Source organism: Mustelus asterias, chromosome 24 (assembly GCF_964213995.1).
Source record: "Mustelus asterias chromosome 24, sMusAst1.hap1.1, whole genome shotgun sequence".
NCBI lineage: Eukaryota > Metazoa > Chordata > Chondrichthyes > Carcharhiniformes > Triakidae > Mustelus > Mustelus asterias.
The window spans coordinates 9,394,435-9,417,405 of NC_135824.1; the positions used below are offsets into that span (position 1 = coordinate 9,394,435).

The 22,971-nt window shown below is 46.5% G+C and overlaps 1 protein-coding gene across 6 annotated transcripts in view; it reads right to left on the reverse strand.

The window, feature by feature from the left end:
- LOC144511194 (A-kinase anchor protein 13-like) overlaps positions 1 to 22,971 on the reverse strand; it is a 441,197-nt gene that overhangs the window by 292,219 nt on the left and 126,007 nt on the right. For all 6 annotated transcript variants that reach the window (XM_078241273.1, XM_078241272.1, XM_078241271.1 and 3 more), the window contains exon 4: positions 11,716 to 11,863. In XM_078241273.1, coding sequence (XP_078097399.1) covers positions 11,716 to 11,863 — 148 coding nt within the window. The remainder of the gene's footprint in view (positions 1 to 11,715; positions 11,864 to 22,971) is intronic.

Sequence of the window (22,971 nt, forward strand, 5' to 3'; positions counted from 1 at the left end):
GGCGGGAGGGGGGGAGGCGAGAGGGGGGGAGGCGGAGAGGGGGGGAGGCGGAGAGGGGGGAGGCGGAGAGGGGGGGAGGCGGAGAGGGGGGGAGGCGGAGAGGGGGGAGGCGGAGAGGGGGGGAGGCGGAGAGGGGGGAGGCGGAGAGGGGGGGAGGCGGAGAGGGGGGGAGGCGGAGAGGGGGGGAGGCGGAGAGGGGGGGAGGCGGAGAGGGGGGGAGGCGGAAGGGGGGAGGCGGAGAGGGGGGGAGGCGGAGAGGGGGGGAGGCGGAGAGGGGGGGAGGCGGAGAGGGGGGGAGGCGGAGAGGGGGGGAGGCGGAGAGGGGGGAGGCGGAGAGGGGGGGAGGCGGAGAGGGGGGAGGCGGAGAGGGGGGAGGCGGAGAGGGGGGAGGCGGAGAGGGGGGGAGGCGGAGAGGGGGGGAGGCGGAGAGGGGGGGAGGCGGAGAGGGGGGAGGCGGAGAGGGGGGGAGGCGGAGAGGGGGGGAGGCGGAGAGGGGGGGAGGCGGAGAGGGGGGAGGCGGAGAGGGGGGGAGGCGGAGAGAGAGGGAGGCGGAGAGAGAGGGAGGCGAGAGAGGAGAGGGAGGCGGAGAGAGAGGGAGGCGGAGAGAGAGGGAGGCGGAGAGAGAGGGAGGCGGAGAGAGAGGGAGGCGGAGAGAGAGGGAGGCGGAGAGAGAGGGAGGCGGAGAGAGAGGGAGGCGGAGAGAGAGGGAGGCGGAGAGAGAGGGAGGCGGAGAGAGAGGGAGGCGGAGAGAGAGGGAGGCGGAGAGAGAGGGAGGCGGAGAGAGAGGGAGGCGGAGAGAGAGGGAGGCGGAGAGAGAGGGAGGCGGAGAGAGAGGGAGGCGGAGAGAGAGGGAGGCGGAGAGAGAGGGAGGCGGAGAGAGAGGGAGGCGGAGAGAGAGGGAGGCGGAGAGAGAGGGAGGCGGAGAGAGAGGGAGGCGGAGAGAGAGGGAGGCGGAGAGAGAGGGAGGCGGAGAGAGAGGGAGGCGGAGAGAGAGGGAGGCGGAGAGAGAGGGAGGCGGAGAGAGAGGGAGGCGGAGAGAGAGGGAGGCGGAGACAGAGAGGGGGAGACAGAGAGACAGACAGAGAGACAGACAGAGAGACAGACAGAGAGACAGACAGAGAGACAGACAGAGAGACAGAGAGAGAGACAGAGAGAGAGACAGAGAGAGACAGAGAGAGAGACAGAGAGAGAGACAGAGAGAGACAGACAGAGAGAGAGACAGAGAGACAGACAGAGAGACAGACAGAGAGACAGACAGAGAGACAGACAGAGAGACAGACAGAGAGACAGACAGAGAGACAGACAGAGAGACAGACAGAGAAAGAGACAGAGAAAGAGACAGAGAAAGAGACAGAGAAAGAGACAGAGAAAGAGACAGAGAAAGAGACAGAGAAAGAGACAGAGAAAGAGACAGAGAAAGAGACAGACGGGTTGGGGTGGGGGAGGCGGGGAGAAAATATAAAATGCAGATTGTAAAACAAGGCCACATTTTCATTAGAATGAGGGTCATTTATAAAAACAACACCAAGATAAAGAGGCATCAGGAATTTGCCCGAAAATAAGATTCACATTAACTGGAATATCGTTCTGCGCGCTGGCAACTGTACAACTAGTTTATTTTTATTTTATAAAATGATCTTTGAAATGGACACCATTCTAATGCACATTAATCATTGTATCGAATGGCCTTTGTACCACACAGCATTTGTCTCGTGCTTGGAAAAAAAAAATCAGAATTTCTGAGTTATGAGACAATTTACCATTTCCCCAGAGCGCACTGGTACCAAAGAGGCCAGATATTGCGCAGTTGGTAAAGTGACACGAGTTAATAAAATATCTAACTCAGCTGCGAATGAACTGAAACGTGTATTTGTATAGCGCCTTCCACAATCTCAGGATGTTCCAAAGCACTTTACAGCCAATTAAGAACATTTGACATGTAGTTGCACAATCTTTTGGTTCTTGGCTGGCCCAGCCCATACAGCGCAACTTGTATTACAGCACTCACGCCCAGTAGTATAAACTAGCTCCAGGTGGTGGTGTTTTATTAATCACAATGAAGTATAAAGCCTGCCGCACAGAACCAGGGGGGGGGGGGGGGAGGTGGGGGCTTTCCAACCATTCTGCTTGAAGCAACTCAAACAGGAGTTACCCACTCAAATCCTATTTTCCCGTCTTCGTTTCCATCCTTCACTTTCAAATGCTTATCCAGTTCCCTTTTAAATGACGCAGCAATCCGGCCCTCAAAAGCCACTTGTAGTGAAGCATTCTATAATCTCCTCACTCTCTTTGGGAAGCTTTGCTGCCAACCTCACCCTCAGGAATAAGAATTGAGTCGGTGGTCCCTTGTTACTGATTTGTCATTGCTATGCATCATTTCAGCTTCAATTAAACGCAGGACAAACAGGAACTGACGGCTCCCCCCACAGCGGAGCAGAAGTAGTTCTCGAGTCAGGTGCTTTGACATAGAGTGCCACATGAATGCAAATGCATCATCCCCCGTGATCATTACTTGGAGCTGAACTGGGGGTGGCACAGTGGTTAGCACTGCTGCCTCACAGCACCAGAGATCCGCGTTCGATTCCCAGCTTGGGCCACTGTCTGTGCAGACTCTGCACATTCTCCCCGTGTCTGCGTGGGTTTCCTCCCACAGTCCGAAAGACGTGCTGGTTAAGTGCATTGGCCACGCTAAATTCTCCCTCAGTGCACCCAAACAGACACTAGAGTGTGGCAACTAGGGGATTTTCACAGTAACTTCATTTCACTAACGTTCTTTAGGGAAGGAAATCTGCCATCCTTACCTGGTCTGGCCTACATGTGACTCCAGAGCCACAGCAATGTGGTTAACTCTCAACTGCCCTCGGGCAACTTGGAATGGGCAATAAATGCTGGCCAGCCAGTGACGCCCATTTCCCACATGAATAAAAAAAATTGCAGTGTTAATGTAAGCCTACTTGTGACACTAAAATAAAATTTTAAAAACTTTTAAAACTGGAAATGAATTTATGAACCTTGCTACAATGGTGAGTAAATAAAATCTTCCAGTTCAGTTATCCTGCGTTATCTTAAAAGTTACAAATAGGAAATAAATCTTTTAAGACTGTTGGAAAGAACATATGGCGAGAATACTAAGTAGTGAGTCGTTCAGAAATTGCTATTTTTATCAACTGAATAAATTGTGCACAATTCCTGCTTCTGAAATTATTCAAATGATGAGTGCATAACCTTTTGAAATATCTCCCATTTCACTTCCGTCAGAGGATGTCTCAAGTGTTTCCCTCTTCGTGACTGTCGAACCCACATCATGGCTGCTGCAGGGGCCACGTGAGCGACTGATTATGGCATGAACCAAGAGCTGCTGTAAGAGCTTCGTAATTCCACAGCCGGAGGGGGGAGAAAAAAAGGTCCAAGCTGCCAAAACTTCCCACATTTCTTGCAAATTACTTCTGCTACTTGCGTGAGCAAGTCCGAAATGCAGAGTTCATCATCAATCATTGAAGCAAGATTGGTGCAGCGAACATTAACTTGGGGGCAGCCTTTGTCTTGCCCACAAAAACCTCAATCTTTTATTTGCTCTCAGCAAACAGCAGATTCAGATTCCTGAGATTCCAGTCCCTCGGTACAGTTGCTTCTGTCTGTCCATAGTTATACTAATATGTACAAACATAAGGGCACATGTTTGAAGTGAATTTCTGTTGAATTTTCTTCTTCGTTTTGATTGCGCTAACTTTTTTCATTTTATATTACACACAACTTGGCGTTTGCCTTGTTTAGATATCTGCTCTATCCCTTTTTATCTCAACTTAACTCGCTTGTTCTTTTTAGAATACAAATCTCCTTAGGCAACCTTCCAAGAGCTCACAGCAGTTTTCACAGGTCTGGTCTCCTGTCTCCAGAACAGGTGACCTCAGTGCCATGCACCACTACATACTAAGCTGGCTTGGTGTTTGGTTAAGGATGTAAATTTACAGCATGGCTTCAGCACATGTGACACATTGGGCCATCTCAGCCACCGTTTGCAAGTTCGTAGTTTCTTCAAAGAATCATCTCAACGGGGCAGGATTTTTAAAAAATGGTGAGGTTTCCCTTATGATTGTGTTGGTGGCATTGCCCTGAACACTGGCTGCCCCGTGGACACTTAACTTTCCCAAAACACAGTTGGATCGACCAGTAGTTCTCCAGTCCCTGCTCCGTCAGAAGTTGTGGGGGGACAGGACTGGCACTGTAAGCAGTCCCTAGAATCCAAGCCACGGGAGTCTGGGTCCGGAACCAGGCAAACGTGGGGGGTCTCAAAACAGGGAGGTCAGGTAAGGTCCAGGGTAGTGGCCAGAGGAAGGGGTGTGATCGAGGGTGTTGGAGAATGTAGGATGGGTGGCGGTGTTAGGCTAAAGCATACTCCGGGATCAGACTCTGTGGGTGGGGGGGGGAGAGAATTGGCCACTTCAACTGGGGCATCAACTGGGGCAACAGCACACAGGCCAGACTAGGCATCACCCATCCCCTCCCGCCCCATTAAATTGCAGTGAGGTTGGGGTGGACAAGAGAATAGTGGGAAGGCCACTCCAGAAGCTTTATGGCTCCAGTGCCGCCACGCCTCCAAACCCGTCAACGGGGAACATAAAATTTTGCCCTCGGTCTTTGACCTGTCACTGATGGTTCATTTGGAAACAGAGAAGGACACATGGACTGGCTACTGGGTTTCTATTTACCGAATCAGCCTCCAAGTTGAAGCAAGAGAAATGTAAATATAAAGCAGCACTTCCTTCTTCCAACCAGTATATATCTTAAAAGGCCAAGGTACAACGGCCTTTATTATGCAGGTTTGAAGATTAAAATCAGCCCACATAATTGTGATTCTAAAGGAAATCTATTAATTTATAGCTTTCAAAAACGTTAAGTATAGCGTAACCTTTCTTTCATGGTGTTCTTTGAGGAAACACAGACAATTAGATTGGGATTCTATCACATTATTGAGTACAATAAAATAACTTAATTGCAACCAGGTCAGGTCGCAAGACTCAGATTATCATTCATCAAAAATAAAGTTAAATGACACACCATCACTTGAAAGGTACTTTCACTTTGGAAATGCTGCAAACACAGCAGAGGGCAGCATGGAATTCATATACTTACAAATGACATGGTCTTCACTCAAAGGCAACCCACAATTAAGGCGGGACGGCGGTACAGTGGTTAGCACTGCTGCCTCACAGCGCCAGGGACTTGGGTTCGGTTCCAGCCTTGGGTGACTATCAGTGTGGATTTTGCACATTCTCCCGGTGGGTTTCTTCTGGTTCCTCCCACTGTCCAAAGATGTGCAGGGTAGGTGGATTGGCCATGCTAAATTGTCCATTAGTTTCCCCAAGATATACAAGTTAGATGGATTAGCCATGGTAAATGTGTGGGGTTATGGGGATAGAGCAGGGGTGGGGGCCTAGGTAAAATACTCTGTCAAAGATTAGGTGAAGACTCAATAGGCCAAATGGCCTCCTTCTGCACTGTAGAGATGCTATGATTCAGCACGGTGGCACAGTGGTTAGCACTGCTGCCTCACAGCGCCAGGGACCTGGGTTCAATTCCGGCCTTGGGTGACTGTCTGTGTGGAGTTTGCACATTCTCCCTCTGTCTGCGTGGGTTTCTTTCGGGTGCTCCAGTCTCCCCCCACAGTCCAGGTTAGATGGTTTGGCCATGCTAAATTGACCCTAATGTCAGGGAGATTAGCAGGGGAAATATGTGGGGTTACGGGAATAGGGCTTGGGTGGGATTGTGGCCGGTGCAGACTCGATGGGCCGAATGGCCTCCTTCTGCACTGTAGGGATTCGATGAATTAAAATGCTGGGCTTTCATTTTCACAGGATATTGCAGCAGAGGGGAAGACCATCTCCCCACAGAGCATTTGCCTGTTCTTTGATAGAAAGTTCTTTCCCCATAGTCCTGCCATTCCCTTTTGAAAGTTACCATTGATTCTGCTTCGATCGGTCAGTTTCTACTTAGTTATTCCAGCAAACAGCCTCAATTTTGAACACCTTGAGCAAATCTGCCCTTAATTTCCTCAGTGCGAAGATAAGTCTCAGTTTCTCGAATCCTTCTTTGGTTTGCAAATGTCCTAATGTATTATGCCCAGAATTGGATACAATATTCCAGCTAAGGCATAACCAGTGATTTATAGAGAGTCAGCTTTTGTAATCCACGTCCAAAGATGTGCAGGTTTGATTGGCTATGGTAAATTGCCCTTTAGTGTCCCAAAATGTGTAGGTTAGAAGAACGCAAGGGAACTGCGTGGGGTTATGGGGATAGAGTGAGACAAAAGGGCCTGGGTAAGATAGTCTGCCAAAGAGTCTTGATGGGCTGAATGGGCTTGATGGGCTGAATGGTCTCCTCCTGCACTGTAGAGGTTTTATGATTCTATGCCTCTATCCATAAAGATATATGCTTTAATTAACAGCTTGATCACCTTGTCCTGGCCCCCTTCAAAGATCGGTACATGTGGATCAGCAGGTCACATTGTCTAGTTTAGATAGTTTATTTAGTGTCACAAGTAGGCTTACATTAACACTGCAACGAAATTACTGTGAAAATCCCCTAGTCGCCACACTCCAGTGCCTGTTCGGGTCACTGAGGGAGAATTTGGCATGGCCAATGCACCTAACAAGCACGCATTTCAGACTGTGGGAGGAAACAGGAGCACCCGGAGGAAACCCACGCAGACACTGGGAGAACGTGCAGACTCCGCACAGACAGTCACCCAAGCCAGGAATCGAACCTGGGTCCCTGGCGCTGTGAGGCAGCAGTGCTAACCACTTTGCTACCATGCCGATCCCATGTGCCAGCGTGTAGAGAAGGTGGAATTTTGTTAGTTGGGAGTACTGCTTTCTGCAAACTGCCATGACATGAATGCACCCAGTATAATGGCAATGGAAGAGGCTACACTGCAAAGCACATATGCCGACAGATGGAATATAATTTCAGAGTACAAAACTTCATTGCCGAGGCTTTGGTCTCTCCCTCATTCCACTGTAACCGAGAGCAACAGCTGCTGCAATAGTTAACACACACGTGTGAAACTCGATAACGTGTTGAGATTTGAGAGAAAGCAACAAAAAGTGAACCTCAGAGCTTTGGGAGGCACCTCACTAATGCCATGAACCTGTGGGGGGAAAATTCCCACTAGATCTGGGAAAGTAAATTCCTGTTGTATTAAACCGCAAAAAAATACCAAAAAATGAATTCCTGTATTTTTTGGATGCCAATGGTGATGAATCGGTAAATACCAACATCCGCCCGGAACGTACCATAATTTTCCAACACAACTCTGGTCCAAGGATGAACTTGCATCATACCTAATAATCAGGATTCACACTGGGGCAGCACGGTGGCACAGTGGTTAGCACTGCTGCCTCACAGCTCCAGGGACCCAGGTTCGATTCTGGCCTCGGGTCACTATCTGTGTGGAGTTTGCATGTTCTCCCCATGTCTGCATGGGTTTCCTCCGGGTGCTCCGGTTTCCTCCCACAGTCCAAAGATGTGCGGGTCAGGTTGATTGGCCGTGATAAAATTGCCCCTTAGTTAAGTCAGGGGAACTAGGGATTGTCGTTGGTAGAGGCTCGATGGGCCAAATGGCCTCCTTCTGCACCGCAGCTTCTATGATGAGTCTCAACAACAAATAAACTGCAATCACTATGTGCTATGCATAAGCACATATTGCAAAATTATATTTTATGAACTATTTAATTTTCCTGTTTTTGAACCCGTGTATTTTTAAATACCTTAGTTCAACTTTTTAAACAACATTTGGCTTTATGATGTAGAAGTGATCGTGATAATACTTTAACTATTAACTTCAGCCATCAAATATTCTGCAGTGCACAGCCCATTCACAAATACTATTGAAATACCTTATTGTTGATAGTGTTTTGAGGCCATAAAACTCAACATTACTTTTTGAAATGGCTGTTTTTGAGTCTGCAAACACGAGATCTGTGACTGATGTAAATAATAGTTGCCATTTATCTTCTTGGTAAGTTAAGTTTATTTAGTAGTGTCACAAATAGGCTTACATTAACACTGCAATGAAGTTACTGTGAAAATCCCGTAGTCGCCACACTCCTGCCGGGTACACTGAGGGAGAATTTAGCATGGCCAATGCACCTCACCAGCGCGTCTTTCGGACTGTGGGGGGAAACTGGAGAACCCGGAGGAAACCCACAGACTCAGCACAGATAGTGACCGAAGCTGGGAATCGAACCTGGGTCCCTGGCGCTGTGAGGCGGCAGCGCGAACCACTGTGCCGCTCCAATAGCCAAGTAATTGGTTATTTTCTTGGGATTCAGTGATGTTCAAATTAAAAACAGACTACTTTTCTTAATCGCCCCCCGAATTTAACCATTTTCTGGGTTCTAACTTTCCCCGTGTTTTTGAGATCATGAAGTAACTGATACAAAAACAAAGAGGTTTGCAACCAGCAGCAGAAACTAATCATAAAATCCGTACAGTGCAAAAGGAAAACATTCAGGCCATCCAGTCTGCACCGATTCTCCGACAGAGCAACTTACCAAGGCACGCCCTACCACTGATTTACCATGGCTAATCCACCAAACCTACACACCTTGGGACACTGAGGGACAATTTAGCATGGCCAATCCACCTAACCTTCACATCTTTGGATTGTAGGAAACCCATGCAGATACAGGGAGAACGTGCAGGCTCCATACAGACAGTGACCGAGGCCGGAATCAAACCTGGGTCCCTGGCGCTGTGAGGCAGCAGTAATAACCGCTGTGCCACCGCGCTCGCCCTGATCTGAAATATTAAATCAAAATTGTCCATTACACCAACAGGAGAATGCAGTTAAAGCCTGGGAGATATAGGAAGGATATCAGAGGTAGGTTCTTTACGCAGAGAGTGGTTGGGGTGTGGAATGGACTGCCTGCAGTGATAGTGGAGTCAGACACGTTAGGAACATTTAAGCGGTTATTGGATAGGCACATGGAGCACACCAGGATGATAGGGAGTGGGATAGCTTGATCTTGGTTTCAGATAAAGCTCGGCACAACATCGTGGGCCGAAGGGCCTGTTCTGTGCTGTACTGTTCTATGTTCTATTTAGGAGCCTATTCATATAATAGAAGATAGAAAATTTGAAAATGGAATTTCCTGGATCAGTCCGAAGTCTGTGCTGAACTGGCTTCCAGACACCGTTTTGGGGAGAGGGGGAGGCGGGAGGGAGTAACATTAATAGTCTCAATGAACCTTGGGGAGGGGGGACCGAAAGGCTGGTAGAATGTCCATGTTTGACCATCATCATGTGATTCCCCCGCATGTATTTGTGCTTTGGTGAAGGATTGGATTCTTTTCTCATGGCTTAATGGTTGTGCACCCTGCCAACGCACGCGCTCAAGGCTCTCAATTGGGCGAGGTACCAGATGTGGGATCATTCCTCTATCCAAATCTCTGAATGCAGAGAGTTGTTCAGAGTCAGTGCCTCTGCACGAACGGACAGCTGAAGTTTAAATAAAAACACTTACAATGCTCAGATAAGAACCAATGGATATTCCGAGGGAAGTGGCCTTGGATAGACAGAAGCTGATAAACAGCTCATGCCACCCTATCTCACGACTGACAACCTATGTTCCAGGACTGGCAGAAACTTGGAACTGCCTGACTCAATGAAAAGCTATTGTGTCAGTCCTGTGTTAGGATACAAAGTGCAGGGCCGAATAAGAGCCAAACAAACAGAGTGTCAAAACAGAAGGGGAGGAGGTGACAGCCAACATTTCCCATCTTGACCCATTCTGAGCATTTATGATTTAAGATATTCCATTAAAACTTGCCATCACTGGAGAGTTAGCTACTGAAAAACTTCTGCATGTTTATTTAATAACGCTTCCTCAAGAGAAACCCAACAAGCAAAACAAGAAAAATAACTTGGGCCTTTTGGCCACTCCATGCAGCAATGATCATCGCTTTTGATAAATATCACCCACAGACCTTCATAAAGCCATCTCTAGCTCAGGCTTCCAAATGAGCTCGACAGAAAAGGGAGCTGACTCGGGGTCAATTAGCACGTTTAAAAGGAATTGCTAACAGCAGCTATTGAGAAAGAGCAATTGGGGATAGGGGTGGAGGTTATAGAGCAATGCTTGACTTCCCTTTTGGAAGCGAATAGAGGAAGGAAATAGTTTACAGAGCAGGACTGATGGGCAGTGGGTATGTGCATGAATCAGAATAAACATTTCCCACACTACAAGAGTGACTGAACTTCAGAAACACTTTGTTTTATTCATTCATGGGATGTGCACGTCACACGCAAGGCCAGCAAACCCATCCTTCATTGCTCTTGAACCGAGTGGCTTGTTAAACCATTTCAGAGGGCAGTTAAGAGTCTGCTGTAATGCTGCGAGTCTGGAGTCACGTGTAGGCCACACCAGGCAAGGATGGCAGATTTTCTTCTCCAGTCATTCCTCATGAACCAGATGGGTTTTTACAACACAGTAATAGTTTCATCGTCACCATCACTAACAACCCCAGAATTAAATTCCACCAGCTGCCGGGATGGGATTTGAACCCATATTCCCCAATCATTAGCCCGAGACCTCCTGGTGGGAGTGCAGTGAAGGTTTACCAGGCTGATTCTTGGGACGGCAGGTCTGTCATATGAGGAGAGGTTAGGATTATATTCATTGGAGTTTAGAAGAGTGAGAGGAATCTCATAGAAACTTATTAAATTTTAACAGGATTAGACAGGGTAGATTCAGAAAGAATGTTCCCAATGATGGGAGGAGTTCAGAACCAGGGGTTATAGTTTGAGGATAAGGTGTACAAGGAACCATAATCACTCCACCCCTTTTTAAGTAGTTTGTGTAACTGGGCACAATTTGCTAACAAACTAAAAATAGGGAACACCAGGGAGTGGTGGACAATCAGCCTTTAATTAATTGTTTGACAGGATGGGGAGAGGTTCCATCGCAGGGAAATAAATGAGAATAAGGTCACAGCTCAAACCTAGTTGACATCATCAGGAACACAAACAGATTGATGATTGTCCATTTAAAACTGTTTATGATGATCTCAATGAAGACCAGCCTATTATATAAAAATTCATTTTGGAATACATCATTTCCTCACTCTATAATACACTGAATTTACAGAGCACTGACGCCCTGTGGCTGCTTTGAAGCAGGGTCAATCAAATAATCAGAGGCATGTCGGCTATCACATCAGAAACACAATGTCGCTAACAATTTAACATCCTTCTTGTAGAATAGAGTCCGTACAATGCAGAAGGAGGCCATTCAGCCCACTGAGTCTGCACCGACTCTCTGACAGAGCATCTTACCCAGGCCCACCCCCCTGCCCTATCCCCATGATCCCACACATTTACCCTGCTAATCCTCCTAACTGACACATTTTAGGACACTAAGGGGCAATTTAACGCAGCCAATCCACCTAACCCGCACGCACTCCTTTGGACCGTGGGAGGAAACCGGAGCTCCCACGCAGACACGGGGAGAATGTGCAAACTCCACACAAAGACAGTCACCCAAGGTCAGAATCGAACTCAGATCTCTGGCGCTGTGAGGCAGCAGTGCTAACCACTGTGTCACTGTATGCTTGAGCTATTTCATTTTCTACCTGCTGAAGCTGGCATGTAAAGTGGCAATTGAGGAAGGAGAAGCAGTAACAACCACAATAAAAGGGGCAGGGTATTCTCACTTACCAGGAGTGACAGTCTGCAAGGTATTCCGGTCTATCCTCTGTGTACTGGTTAAATGATGTTGACTGGAGCCAGAGAACACCAGGTAGTGGGTTACGTCTTCCTTGACTGTATTCTCACCATCCAAACGCACAGAGAGAACAGACTCCCCCTTCAGAAAGAAGAGACAAGGTTTCGTTACAAACCAAATTGAAAACTAAACGGAATTCATCAACCAAGTTGGCTTGTGATCAGCAGGTGGGTGCAGGCAGCTGAGTGGTTTTTCCACCAATATAACTATTTTTCTAGCTTCCTTAAGAAGAAATTGACTCCATCGACTAAGTTTAAAACACAATGGGGTAAATTTTACTGGTCTGCCCACCATGGGGAATGGAGCGGGTGAGGGGCGGAGCATGGAAAGGTCAGAGAATCCGTAGAATCCCTATTGTACAGAAGGAGGCCATTTAGCCCATCGAGTTTGTACCGACCACAATCCCACCCAGGTCCTATGCCCGCAACACCACGCATTTACCCTGCTAATCCCCCTGACACTAGGATGAATTTAGCATGGCCAATCAACCTAGCCTGCACATCTTTGGACCTTGGGAGGAACCCCACGCAGACACGGGGAGAACGTGCAAACTCCACACAGACAGTGACCCGAAGCTGGAATTGAACCCGGAACCCTGGTGCTGTGAGGCAGCAGTGCTAACCACTGTGCCATCGTGTCGTCTCTCTGTTGACCTTGGGTAGGATTTTCTGGTTTCGGGGCGAGCGAGGCTGGAAAATCCCGCCCAATGAAATACTATATTTTACTGAAGCCTCTCCTTCAAACCTTTTATTTTTTTCTATATTAAATCTCTGAAACTAGCCTCTAAAACCTGAAGGCTAAGCAAGTTTGTGTAAAGAAGATTAAAACATCACTTTGGGTAATCTGACCCTGGCCAGGGCTTCGACTGAAACCACCTGAATACACATATCCAGAATAATTTTAGCACTGAGCATGTTTGCCACTAATTCAAACCCGAATCCCTGTTAACCAGAACTGTACAATGGGTTCTTATCTGATCACAACCTGAACTCATCAGAACCATTCCAAAGCCAACAATGCAATCAAAGGACAGAAATCAACTAATCAATAGGTTTCTGTATCCTTACACGTTATTGCATCTTGAAAGCTAAGGTTTCGACTGCACTCGGTAAGACATTTATCTGCAACTTCCTTGAAGCTCTAGCTAAGGCCTCATTGTATACGTATTGGTTGCTCTCCTGACATGTACTTGACCCAAGTAACCACTGCACACATATGAGCAGATAGTGCCTGGCGGCAGATCATTCAATAGTGGTCTTTTCTAAGTTTCTATTAGGACTGAGATGAGGAGAAATTTCTTCACCCAGAGGATGGTGAATGTGTGGGATTCACTACCATAGAATGTAGTTGAGGCCAAAACATAGTGCGATTTCAAGAAGAAATTAGATGTAGCTCTTGGGGCTGAAGGGATCAAGGGATATGAGGGGGGCAAGGCGGGATCAGGATATTGAATATGATGATCAGCCATGATCAAAATTAAAGGCGGTGGAGGCTTGAAGGGCCGAATGGCCTACTCCTGCTGCTAGTTTCTATGTTTCTAACTACAGTGGCTGAAACTGTCCATAGCAAACATCAATACATTACACTAGCGTTAGTAGTGAGTCAGTGGCAGCATTCTTAGCATCAAGACAGAACATATTTGGTTCAAGTCCGCGAATGTCTTGAGCACATAATCCAGGATAATTCTCCCGTGCCTTACTGAGTGCATGCTGTACTGTTAGAGGCAGCAGCGGATTTACAATGAAACACACCGTGCCTACGGCAGGGGACACCCAGACGACAGGGCGTGCCCCAAAGTCCAGAATAGTCTTTCCACCTGAAATAAAGTTGAATAAGCCACACACAAACGCCGAGGGCAAGGTCAAAGTGTAAGTGGGGGAAAGGGAAACATGGAATAAAATACAAGTGCTGGGCTGCCCCTTGGCGCTTGAAGACCTCCACCTCCCACCCACCCAGGCAAAACGGCTCCTCACTCCTACTCTTAGCTCCATTTGTGGAACTAGTTGCCCAGGGTAGGGCTGAGCATGTGCGGGTATTGCCTTGGGGGGAAGTGGGGGGTTGGGGCTTCTTTTGCACCATGGGAGCCAACACTACTGCCCTGTCAAGGATGCTCCTTTATTATTTGCCTGCGGATTCTGGGTCCGTACATTAACGTGACCCTTCCTTTCTTTGCAGACGCTGGTGGTCAGAGAAAGCTGGATGCTAGCCAGACAGGTTGTGCAGTGCACAACATCATTATTGAAACAAATGACTGCAACATGCATTGTTTGGAATCGGTGCTAATGCGGCAGAAACATTCACCGAGGAACGCACAACAGGGAAGGCTAAACCAGCAAAGTTTAAGAAGTGGACAATGAGAGCTGGTTTGCTGCCCCGCTTTCTATGCGCTATTGTTGACACTCCGCTCATTGCTAATATTACTCTCCATCTGAATGGACCTTCTCCTTTTCACAGTGCCCTGGAACACGTGCGGGCCTCAATAAAATCCCTGGAAATAGCACCAAGAATGCTTAATTTCTCACTCGCAAACTAACAACACAAAGGCTTAAATATGCTGGTCTGAAACCTCAAGACACTTTGGGTTTGATGGATCACCAGTGTGAGACACTGAATGGTACAGCCGTCCAGACCATGACATCTGCTTTCTCCACACCAAAAAAAATTGCATTTTTGGATATTAAAGCCAAGTGTTGCTTTCATTTTGACTCTCGCCGATATCCACTGTATTTTAAAGGAATTGACACATTTAAAAGGCAATCTTTTTAGATTGTTGCTTAGTCAAGATTGTGGTTTTCTCTGATTCTTTACTTTTGCATTTGTGAAAATGAGCGATGGTTCACATGCAGATTACATAAACTTTAAAAAGTTACATTCAAATGTGACAAGTTTGAGTACTTATCTGATGAAGGAGCAGCGCTCCAAAAGCTTGTGATTCCAAACAAACCTGCTGGACTTTAAACTGGTGTTGTGAGACTTCTCACCGTGCCCATCCCAGTCCAACGCCAGCATCTCCACATCATTGTTAAATTATGTCATACGTCAGTGTATTTGACAATGCTTTTATAACACAGTTGGCAAAATTGAAGGCCTGGTTATATTTTGAGGACAATGGGAGCAGTGTACATTTGTAAAAGGAGTTTGACATGTTCTGGGTGAGAGAGCAGTGGGAATGATATCTCTTTAAAACAATCTGGATTTATTACTTTGAATCCTCCTGCTCGCCCAATACCACAGTGCGAGCCTCTGAGTTCTCAGCTCAGTGAAATGGGAGATGGCGTAATGTTTTTTATTCATTCATGGGACATGGGTGTCGCTGGCTGGCCAGCATTTATTGCCCATCCCTAGTTGCCCTTGGAGGGCAGTTGAGAGTCAACCACATTGCTGTGGCTCTGGAGCCACGTGTAGGCCAGACCAGGTGAGGATGGCAGATTTCCTTCCTTAAAAGGAAATTAATGAACCAGATGGGTTTTTCCGACAATCGACAATTGTAGATTGTCTACAATCTACAGTAGATTCTTAATTCCAGATTTTTTATTTATTGAATTCAAATTCCACCATATGCTGTGGCGGGATTTGAATCTGGATCCCCAGAACATCAGCTGAGTTTCTGGATTAATAGTCTAGCGATAATAGCACAAAGCCACTGCCTCCCCTATTTTAAGTATCATTTCTCGACTTTCAGTCTCCGCAATGTTCTGACAGTACTGGACTCGCAATATTTACCATCTTGCATTCAGACAAGTAGTAAGGTTGGATTTCAACAAGTATTCAACTCGGCATTTTTTTAAACAAGCAAAGATAAACTATCGATTTGTGTATTTTCTTGGATTCAGCCTTCTGGTCTGAGGGGGTTGAGGGTCTTGGATGGCTGGAGGGGGATGGGTGGCATTGGTCAGTAGTGCTGCCTTTCAGAATCATTAAACCAAGGGCCTGCCTGCCTCCTTAGTTGGATGTAAAGATTGCATGGCTTTAGTAAAGAGTAGGATAGTGCTCCCCAGTGCCCTGGCCAACTAATGTCAATAAAACAGCCATGGGTGCAAAGGCTTGTGTAACTTGGCTACTTGTATTTCCTGCATTACCAGTGTCTACGCTTCAAAGATACTCCACTGGCTATAAAGTGAGTTTGGACACACCATTGACATGAAAGATACTAAATACAAGTTTGTTGCTTTTTAAATTTTTTTTTTACATAGTTTACTGTGATTTCAATGATCAGAGGTGGGAACCATGAAGGATTTTCCCTTCCCCAGTCTAGGGTGCTGAAACCAGTTGTAGTACTCCTCATGCCACCCAGGCCAAAGTCAAGGTCAAGGCCAGAAACGGATCTATTATCTTACCGATCCATTGACTTCAGCACCAGATGGCTCCAGTCAAGGGACCACACCTGAGCCATTACTAAAAGGGCACTCTTCAGCGAAAGTGCTGAAAAGATTTTTAAAAAATGGGTGGATAAGTTGGAGAAGCTGGGGCTATGCTCCTTAGAGAGAAGTTGCGAGGAAATAGTTCCCACTGATGGAAGGGTCGCAAGCCAGAGGATACCAATTTAAGGGAAATAGCAAAAGAACCAAAGGTAACAGAAAAAAGACATTTTTGCACAGCGAGTGGTTAGAACCCGGAATGCGTTGTCCGAGTGTGTGCTGGAGACACATTCAAGCGTGACTTTCTCAAGGGAATTGGCCAAGAGCCTGTAGAGAAAAAAAATTCGCAGGACTACAGGGGAAGAGGAGGATAGTGGGACCAGCTGGTTTGCTCTTGCAGAGAGTTGGCAAGGCAATGACAGGCTGAATGGCCTCTTCTATGCTGTAATCATCCCATGATTCTATTTGTATGAAAAGATGTGGATGTAATGATGCTCAGACCAGGGATTGGAAAGGCTGAGGGAATGTCCTTTATCCAGTCCAACATCCTCAATCCCCAACATCAGGTCAGATAATTAAATTCTCTTGATATTGCCAATCAGAGGTATTTATTGACCATGTATTCTGCATGGATTCCAACTAAAATTCTACCCCATTTATAGACCACAATTTACAGACTATCCATTATAGCTCGTCACTCTAAAGCTTATCAGTGGTTTGGTTTACTTATATTAATCAAGTTTCCATTTCACAAATGATATCACCAGAGATATGTCAGGCCTCCGAGTACACCTCCTGACATTCCCATCACAAACCAGAAGCTTAGAACTAACTGGATGCCAGCTGCCCCGATAGCTCCATCAGTATAGTCAACGTGCAACCGTATCAGGCTGACCACGAGGCACCACCTTCGATTTCCCATCTGTAACTCAGTTAACAGATTCAAGGTTGGGGAGAGGGATAATACAGCTGGCATCAACATTCCTGAGCTGGGGAGTGAAATGAAAGGCGTCAAAATCGAATCAACCACACTAGGAAGAGCAGATTGCATTTAAAAGAGACTCAGCAATAATGCCTCTTGTAGTTGGACGGCCTGTTAGTAGCTGTTGTCTGGGGCCACACTGGAGAATGGTCATTTATTATGTCCAGGAGTTTATGGAACCAAAGGCTCAGAGCTTTCAGCACTAAGGGGAGAAATTTAAAAAGGGAAAGAAAACACTTGACAGAAATGAATCTCAAATGACCGACAGTGTATTTTGGCAGTGACACATATCAGGGAGTGCTTGACTTAAGCCAGGACACAATTTGACATTTAATATCGCTACGGAGGAAAGCTGTTGAGACACAGCAGGGTAGGTATTCAAGTAGTTTACTATGATTGGCCACACTATACATTTAACCTTCAAAATTTATCAATGAATGAAAGAAGAAGTTAAAAAGGCCTATCCTTTCATTCGGTTCAAGGCTGAATGTTTTTCTAACGCTTCCTCAGAACTCAATCCTCTGACAACAAGGCCCAGCTTCGTGACCCTCTCTGCCTGATTTCTAAAGCTTGGAGCTTATGGCCGTGGGAATAACTTAGCATCTGAGCGGACGACAGTGAATTCCACAGAGCAATGGGACCATAGATGGCACTGCTGCCATGTCTGATGGACATGCGCACACCCCATGCGGGCAAGGACCACATTCCAAATCAAACGGAAAGAAAATTGGGAGGCTTAATTTAATAAAATAAATTAAATTTATTCAATGATACTTTGGAGTTATTTTGGTGCAAGTTATGTCACTGCAACGTTTCATTTCCTCCTCAAAGCAACCATTCTTTGACAAAATGGAACCACTTTGGTCACGCTTTGGCTGCCATTCAAAACTTTTTCAACTCTCTTCAAAATTATTTTAAAACATTCTCTTAATTTCACTCCTTTCGCCTCTTCACCTTAGCCGATGATGGTCACTGGAGTACAGCGCACGTGCGGGTTTCCAAATCGGGTTTGGCAGCAATGTCCTCAACTGCCCATTCACACTCCGCCCAGACTGACCCCTGCGGAATAATTGAAATTATTCCACAAGGAGGCACTGTCCAAGCTCTGGAAACGATGCAGAGAAAGAAGATGGTTAGAATTTAATGGGACGCTTGGGAACGTGTTGGGAGATGGACAGAACTGGAGAATGGGGAGGAAAGGGGTGGGGGAGGGGGGAGGGTTTAGGGGGCAGCCCCATTGCCAAACAGTTCACTGTCTGATGGGCACAGAATTTTTTTTTATTCATTCATGGGGCATGGGCGTCACTGGCTGGCCAGCATTTATTGCCCATCCCCAGTTGCCCTTTGAGGGCGGTTGAGAGTCAACCACATTACTGTTGCTCTGGAGTCATATGTAGGCCAGACCGGGTAAGGGCGGCAGATTTCCTTCCCTAAAAGGACATTAATGAACCTGATGGGTTTTTCCCCGACAATCAGCTATGTGTCGGGGAAATGGCGTCGTGGTCATCAGTAGATTTTAATTCCAGATATTTTTTATTGAATTCAAATTTCACCACCTGCTGTGGCGGGATTCAAACCCAGATTCCCTGCGCGTTAGCTGAGTTTCTGGATTAATAGTCTAATGATAATACCACTAAGCCATCGCCTCCCCATCTCCCCAGAATTGCATCGGGGGGGGGGTCCCAGAAGCAGCTGAGGCAGGTGTTTCCCTCAGCTTTCCCGCCTACCCTATCAGCCTCGAAAGTTGACAGATGAAAAGGAACATCGTAAACTCACACCACAAACTAAGGACATAAGAAATAGGAGGAGTGGCCATACTGGGGCCTGCTGAGCCAGGCATTAGTATCATGGCCGATCTTCTACTCCAACTCCGCTTTCCTGCCTATTCCTCCAAGTGTCCAACTATCTACCGATCTCAGATTTGGACATACCCAATCACTGAGCATCCACAACCCTGCATGGCACAATATTTCTAAGTTTGTAAAACATTTGAGTGAAGAAATTTCTCTTTATCTCGGTTCAAAATTAGCCAACCTTTCATTGCAAGACTGTGGCCTGTCGTTCTTGATTCTCACCTGGTGAAAATCAACCTCCCAATTTGAAGATGGAAATACTCAGCACAAATTCAAGGCACGATTGCAGGACGAGAAGCTGCAAGTACAAGCTGGTAAAAGATAGAATTCAGGTCTGATGTCAGGATTCATTACCCTAAACAGGAGCCCATCCGATATATTCGAAGTGAGAATTCAGGAAGGATTAATTCAAAAGAGGGTTAAGGCAGTGATGGAGAGGCTGTAGGTTTCTAGGGAAGTACGAGCTAAATGACTTCCCACATACAACACTACACTGTTTAATGACAAGGCACGCCACAGAGTCAAGGAGTTACTTCCACCTCTAACAATGAAACACGAGCTATTAAACACAAATTCAAGTATAGATCCTGAATAATTTGAAGAGGGATCAAGAATTCAGGCAAATATAGCTGAAACGTGACCTTAAAGCTTGGGAAAGGCACAGTGACCAGATATCACGAGGAATTTACTGCATCATACAATCCGATTCACCTGAATAACTCTTCAGACAAAAGGCATTTTGCATCTGTGAAGGATCCTCAATTTTACAGCTATTGAGGTGAGGGTTGGACAACTGTTAAAAATGGTGCATTTTATAATTTTTGGCATTTCATTTAAGTTATTAGCTTTGCTTTCACTAGGTCAGCCCATCAAGTTGCTCAACAGTATCAATGCTAGGTTGTTGAGTAATCAGCATGGGCGGAGTTTCTGTTTGACTAAAATACCACACCATTTACCAAGAACCTAAGAACATAAGAACATAAGAAATAGGAGCAGGAGTAGGCCATCTGGCCCTTCGAGCCTGCCCCACCATTCAACAAGATCATGGCTGATCTGAAGCGAATCAGTTCCACTTACCCGCCTGCTCCCCATATCCCCTAATTCCCTTATCGATCAGAAAACTATCTACCCGTGATTTAAACATATTCAACGAGGAAGCCTCCACCACTTCAATGGGCAGAGAATTCCAGAGATTCACTACCCTCTGAGAGAAGAAGTTCCCCCTCAACTCTGTTCTGAACCGGCCCCCCCTTATTTTGAGGCTGTGCCCTCTAGTTCTGGTTTCCCTTCGAAGTGGAAAGAATCTCTCCACCTCTACCCTATCCAGCCCCTTCATTATCTTATATGTCTCTATAAGATCACCCCTCATCCTTCTAAACTCCAACGAGTACAGACCCAATCTGTTTAATCTCTCCTCATAAGCTACACCCCTCATCTCCGGTATCAACCTGGTGAACCTTCTCTGCACTCCCTCCAAGGCCAATATATCCTTTCGCAAATAAGGGGACCAAAACTGTACACAGTACTCCAGTTGCGGCCTCACCAGTGCCTTGTATAGTTGCAGCAAGACCTCCCTGCTTTTATATTCTATCCCCCTCGCGATAAAGGCCAACATTCCATTCGCCTTCTTGATCACCTGCTGCACCTGCAGACTGAGTTTTTGCGATTCGTGCACAAGGACCCCCAGGTCCCTCTGCACAGTCGCACGATGTAATTTTTCTCCATTTAAATAATATTCACTAATAAGTGAATGAAGGTCCTCTGGAAGTTCCTCAGTCTTATCAATATTGTGGCTAGAGAGCCAGGCAGTAGACATTAACGAATTGGACTTCAAGCCTTCATTGGAGACTTCATTAGCTCAGGGATGTAAGTTACCTGGCAGGAGAAAGTCAATGATGAGGCTAGCCCATTGCACTGGGGGTGTGCTGACACCTGCAATCGTGGATTCCCTAGGCTAGGGTAGAGTAAAAGATTAGGGTAGCCAATGAGGTAAAACCAAGGCTTTAACTGATGCAATTTTTCAAAGCCATCTCGGCCTTTGGGTTAAGGTGAAGTATTAGATCAAGCCCGGGAGAGGGTGCAATGCCTCATCCTGTCAGCTTGGATCTTGCTTTGCTCAAGCCCAATATGGGATGCAATGTCTTGGCTTGTCAGCTTGGATCTGGGTCATCCCTCATGTGGGCGCCATGATTTGACTTCATTGGAATTGGCTTTTTGATTAGAAATAAAGTACCGAGAGGTACCAACACAGCAAGCATCTGTCCTCTGAATGGTGGATAGTAGGCAAGATCAGTGAAAGATCTTTATTTCAATTCTCCACTACAAGTTCTTTCTTCCAGGAGAAAGCAAAATGGTCCAGGTGCAATTGGAAATACACAATACGCGTCACACAGCAGCTAAGTCATCGCTAATCAATTGACAGAAGCCAAAGCCTAGGGATCTCCAAGTATACAGAGGCATACTGCTAAAACGTATGCAGCTTTCCTGGCCATTGCACAAGTACAGTCTCTGCTGGTTTGTCCAACCAGCACAATCGTGCACTGGGTTGAAGGACTCGCTGCGTCGGAATTATTCTAGCCACCAGCAATAAGGCCAGTTAATGCAGCAGACTGTTGGTCAATTGTCAATAGCACATTGTTGAGTACTGTGGACCTGCCATTGAGGTTTCACTGGATTCTAATCTTCCCTCCCTCGGCACATCATCTGGAATATCAACTCAATTCTACCCTCCTTCTTTGACAAGAAAAAAAATATCACGAGGTGACCAACATCAACCGCTCCCAGGGCTGGAACGGCACAAGTTCCGTGCAGAGAAAAAGCTCCCTCTATCCTACCCTCTAAAACATAATCACAGTGCCAAAAGACCACTATTGTGGTCAAACCCTTCTCTATTTCCCACACCAAGATCCACTGGTGGTTGAATCACATTGGACCATGGCGGTAGCAGCAGAACTAAATATAACGAGTTGGCTTGGGAGCACACGAGGGAGTTGGGAAGGAGAAACACATTACTGTAATCCCTTGCCTCCCTCAGTGGTGACACATGATTTAGTAGCCAGAGCAGATTTTATCGCATCAGGTAAGGTTTGGCACTGTTCACCTGTCTCATTTCCACCATCTGTCCGTACCAGATGGAGAAAGAGCCTGCAGCATCCACTGCACACGCGGCCGATAAGCACTGCAGGGTGCACAAGGTGGTAATTGACATGCACAATCACATTATGATTTAATTATTTGTGCAATGCTCCTGTATTCTCTGCAGTTTTTATTGCTTATTTTATATTTTTAGTGGCCCTTAACGGTTTTTTCTTGTGTGGCGACCTCAAGGAAACTCGGCATTATCCCGACAGACATTCATAAAAGCCCCAAAAGTGAAACAATAATTTCCCTTCTCACCCAATTGGAAATCTCTGCAGTGCACATCTATCATGAGCAAAACGGAAAATACAATATCTGTTCACAGGCTGCTGTAAATACCACGCCGGAACCAATCTCTCAAAAGCTCATAAGATTAAACCTATGGTGACTTTCCCTTAGTTTTTCCTTTGTCATTTCCGAGAATCCCGACAGTGCAGAAGGAGGCTGTTTGGTCCATTGAGTCTGCACCGCCTCTCTAACAGAGCATCACACCCAAGCCAACACCCCATCCTATTCCCAAACCCCATGCATTTACCCTACTAATTTCAGAGCATCCAACTTCTACAAGCTCCTTCCATGCAGGCTAACCAGACAAATGAGGGTTAATTTTTCCTTTATTCCAGAGCTCCAAACCTCCCAAAACATTGAATGTATTCAAGAGGTGGCTAGATATAGCACTTGGAGTGAATGGAATCAAAAGGTATGGGGGGACAGCAGGATTAGGCGACTGAGTTGGACATATCAGCCATGATCGTGATGAATGGCGGAGCAGGCTCGAAGGGCCAAATGGCTTCCTCCCATCTTCTATGCTTCTAACCACCCCCTAACCTACACATCTTGGGACACTAAGGGGCAATT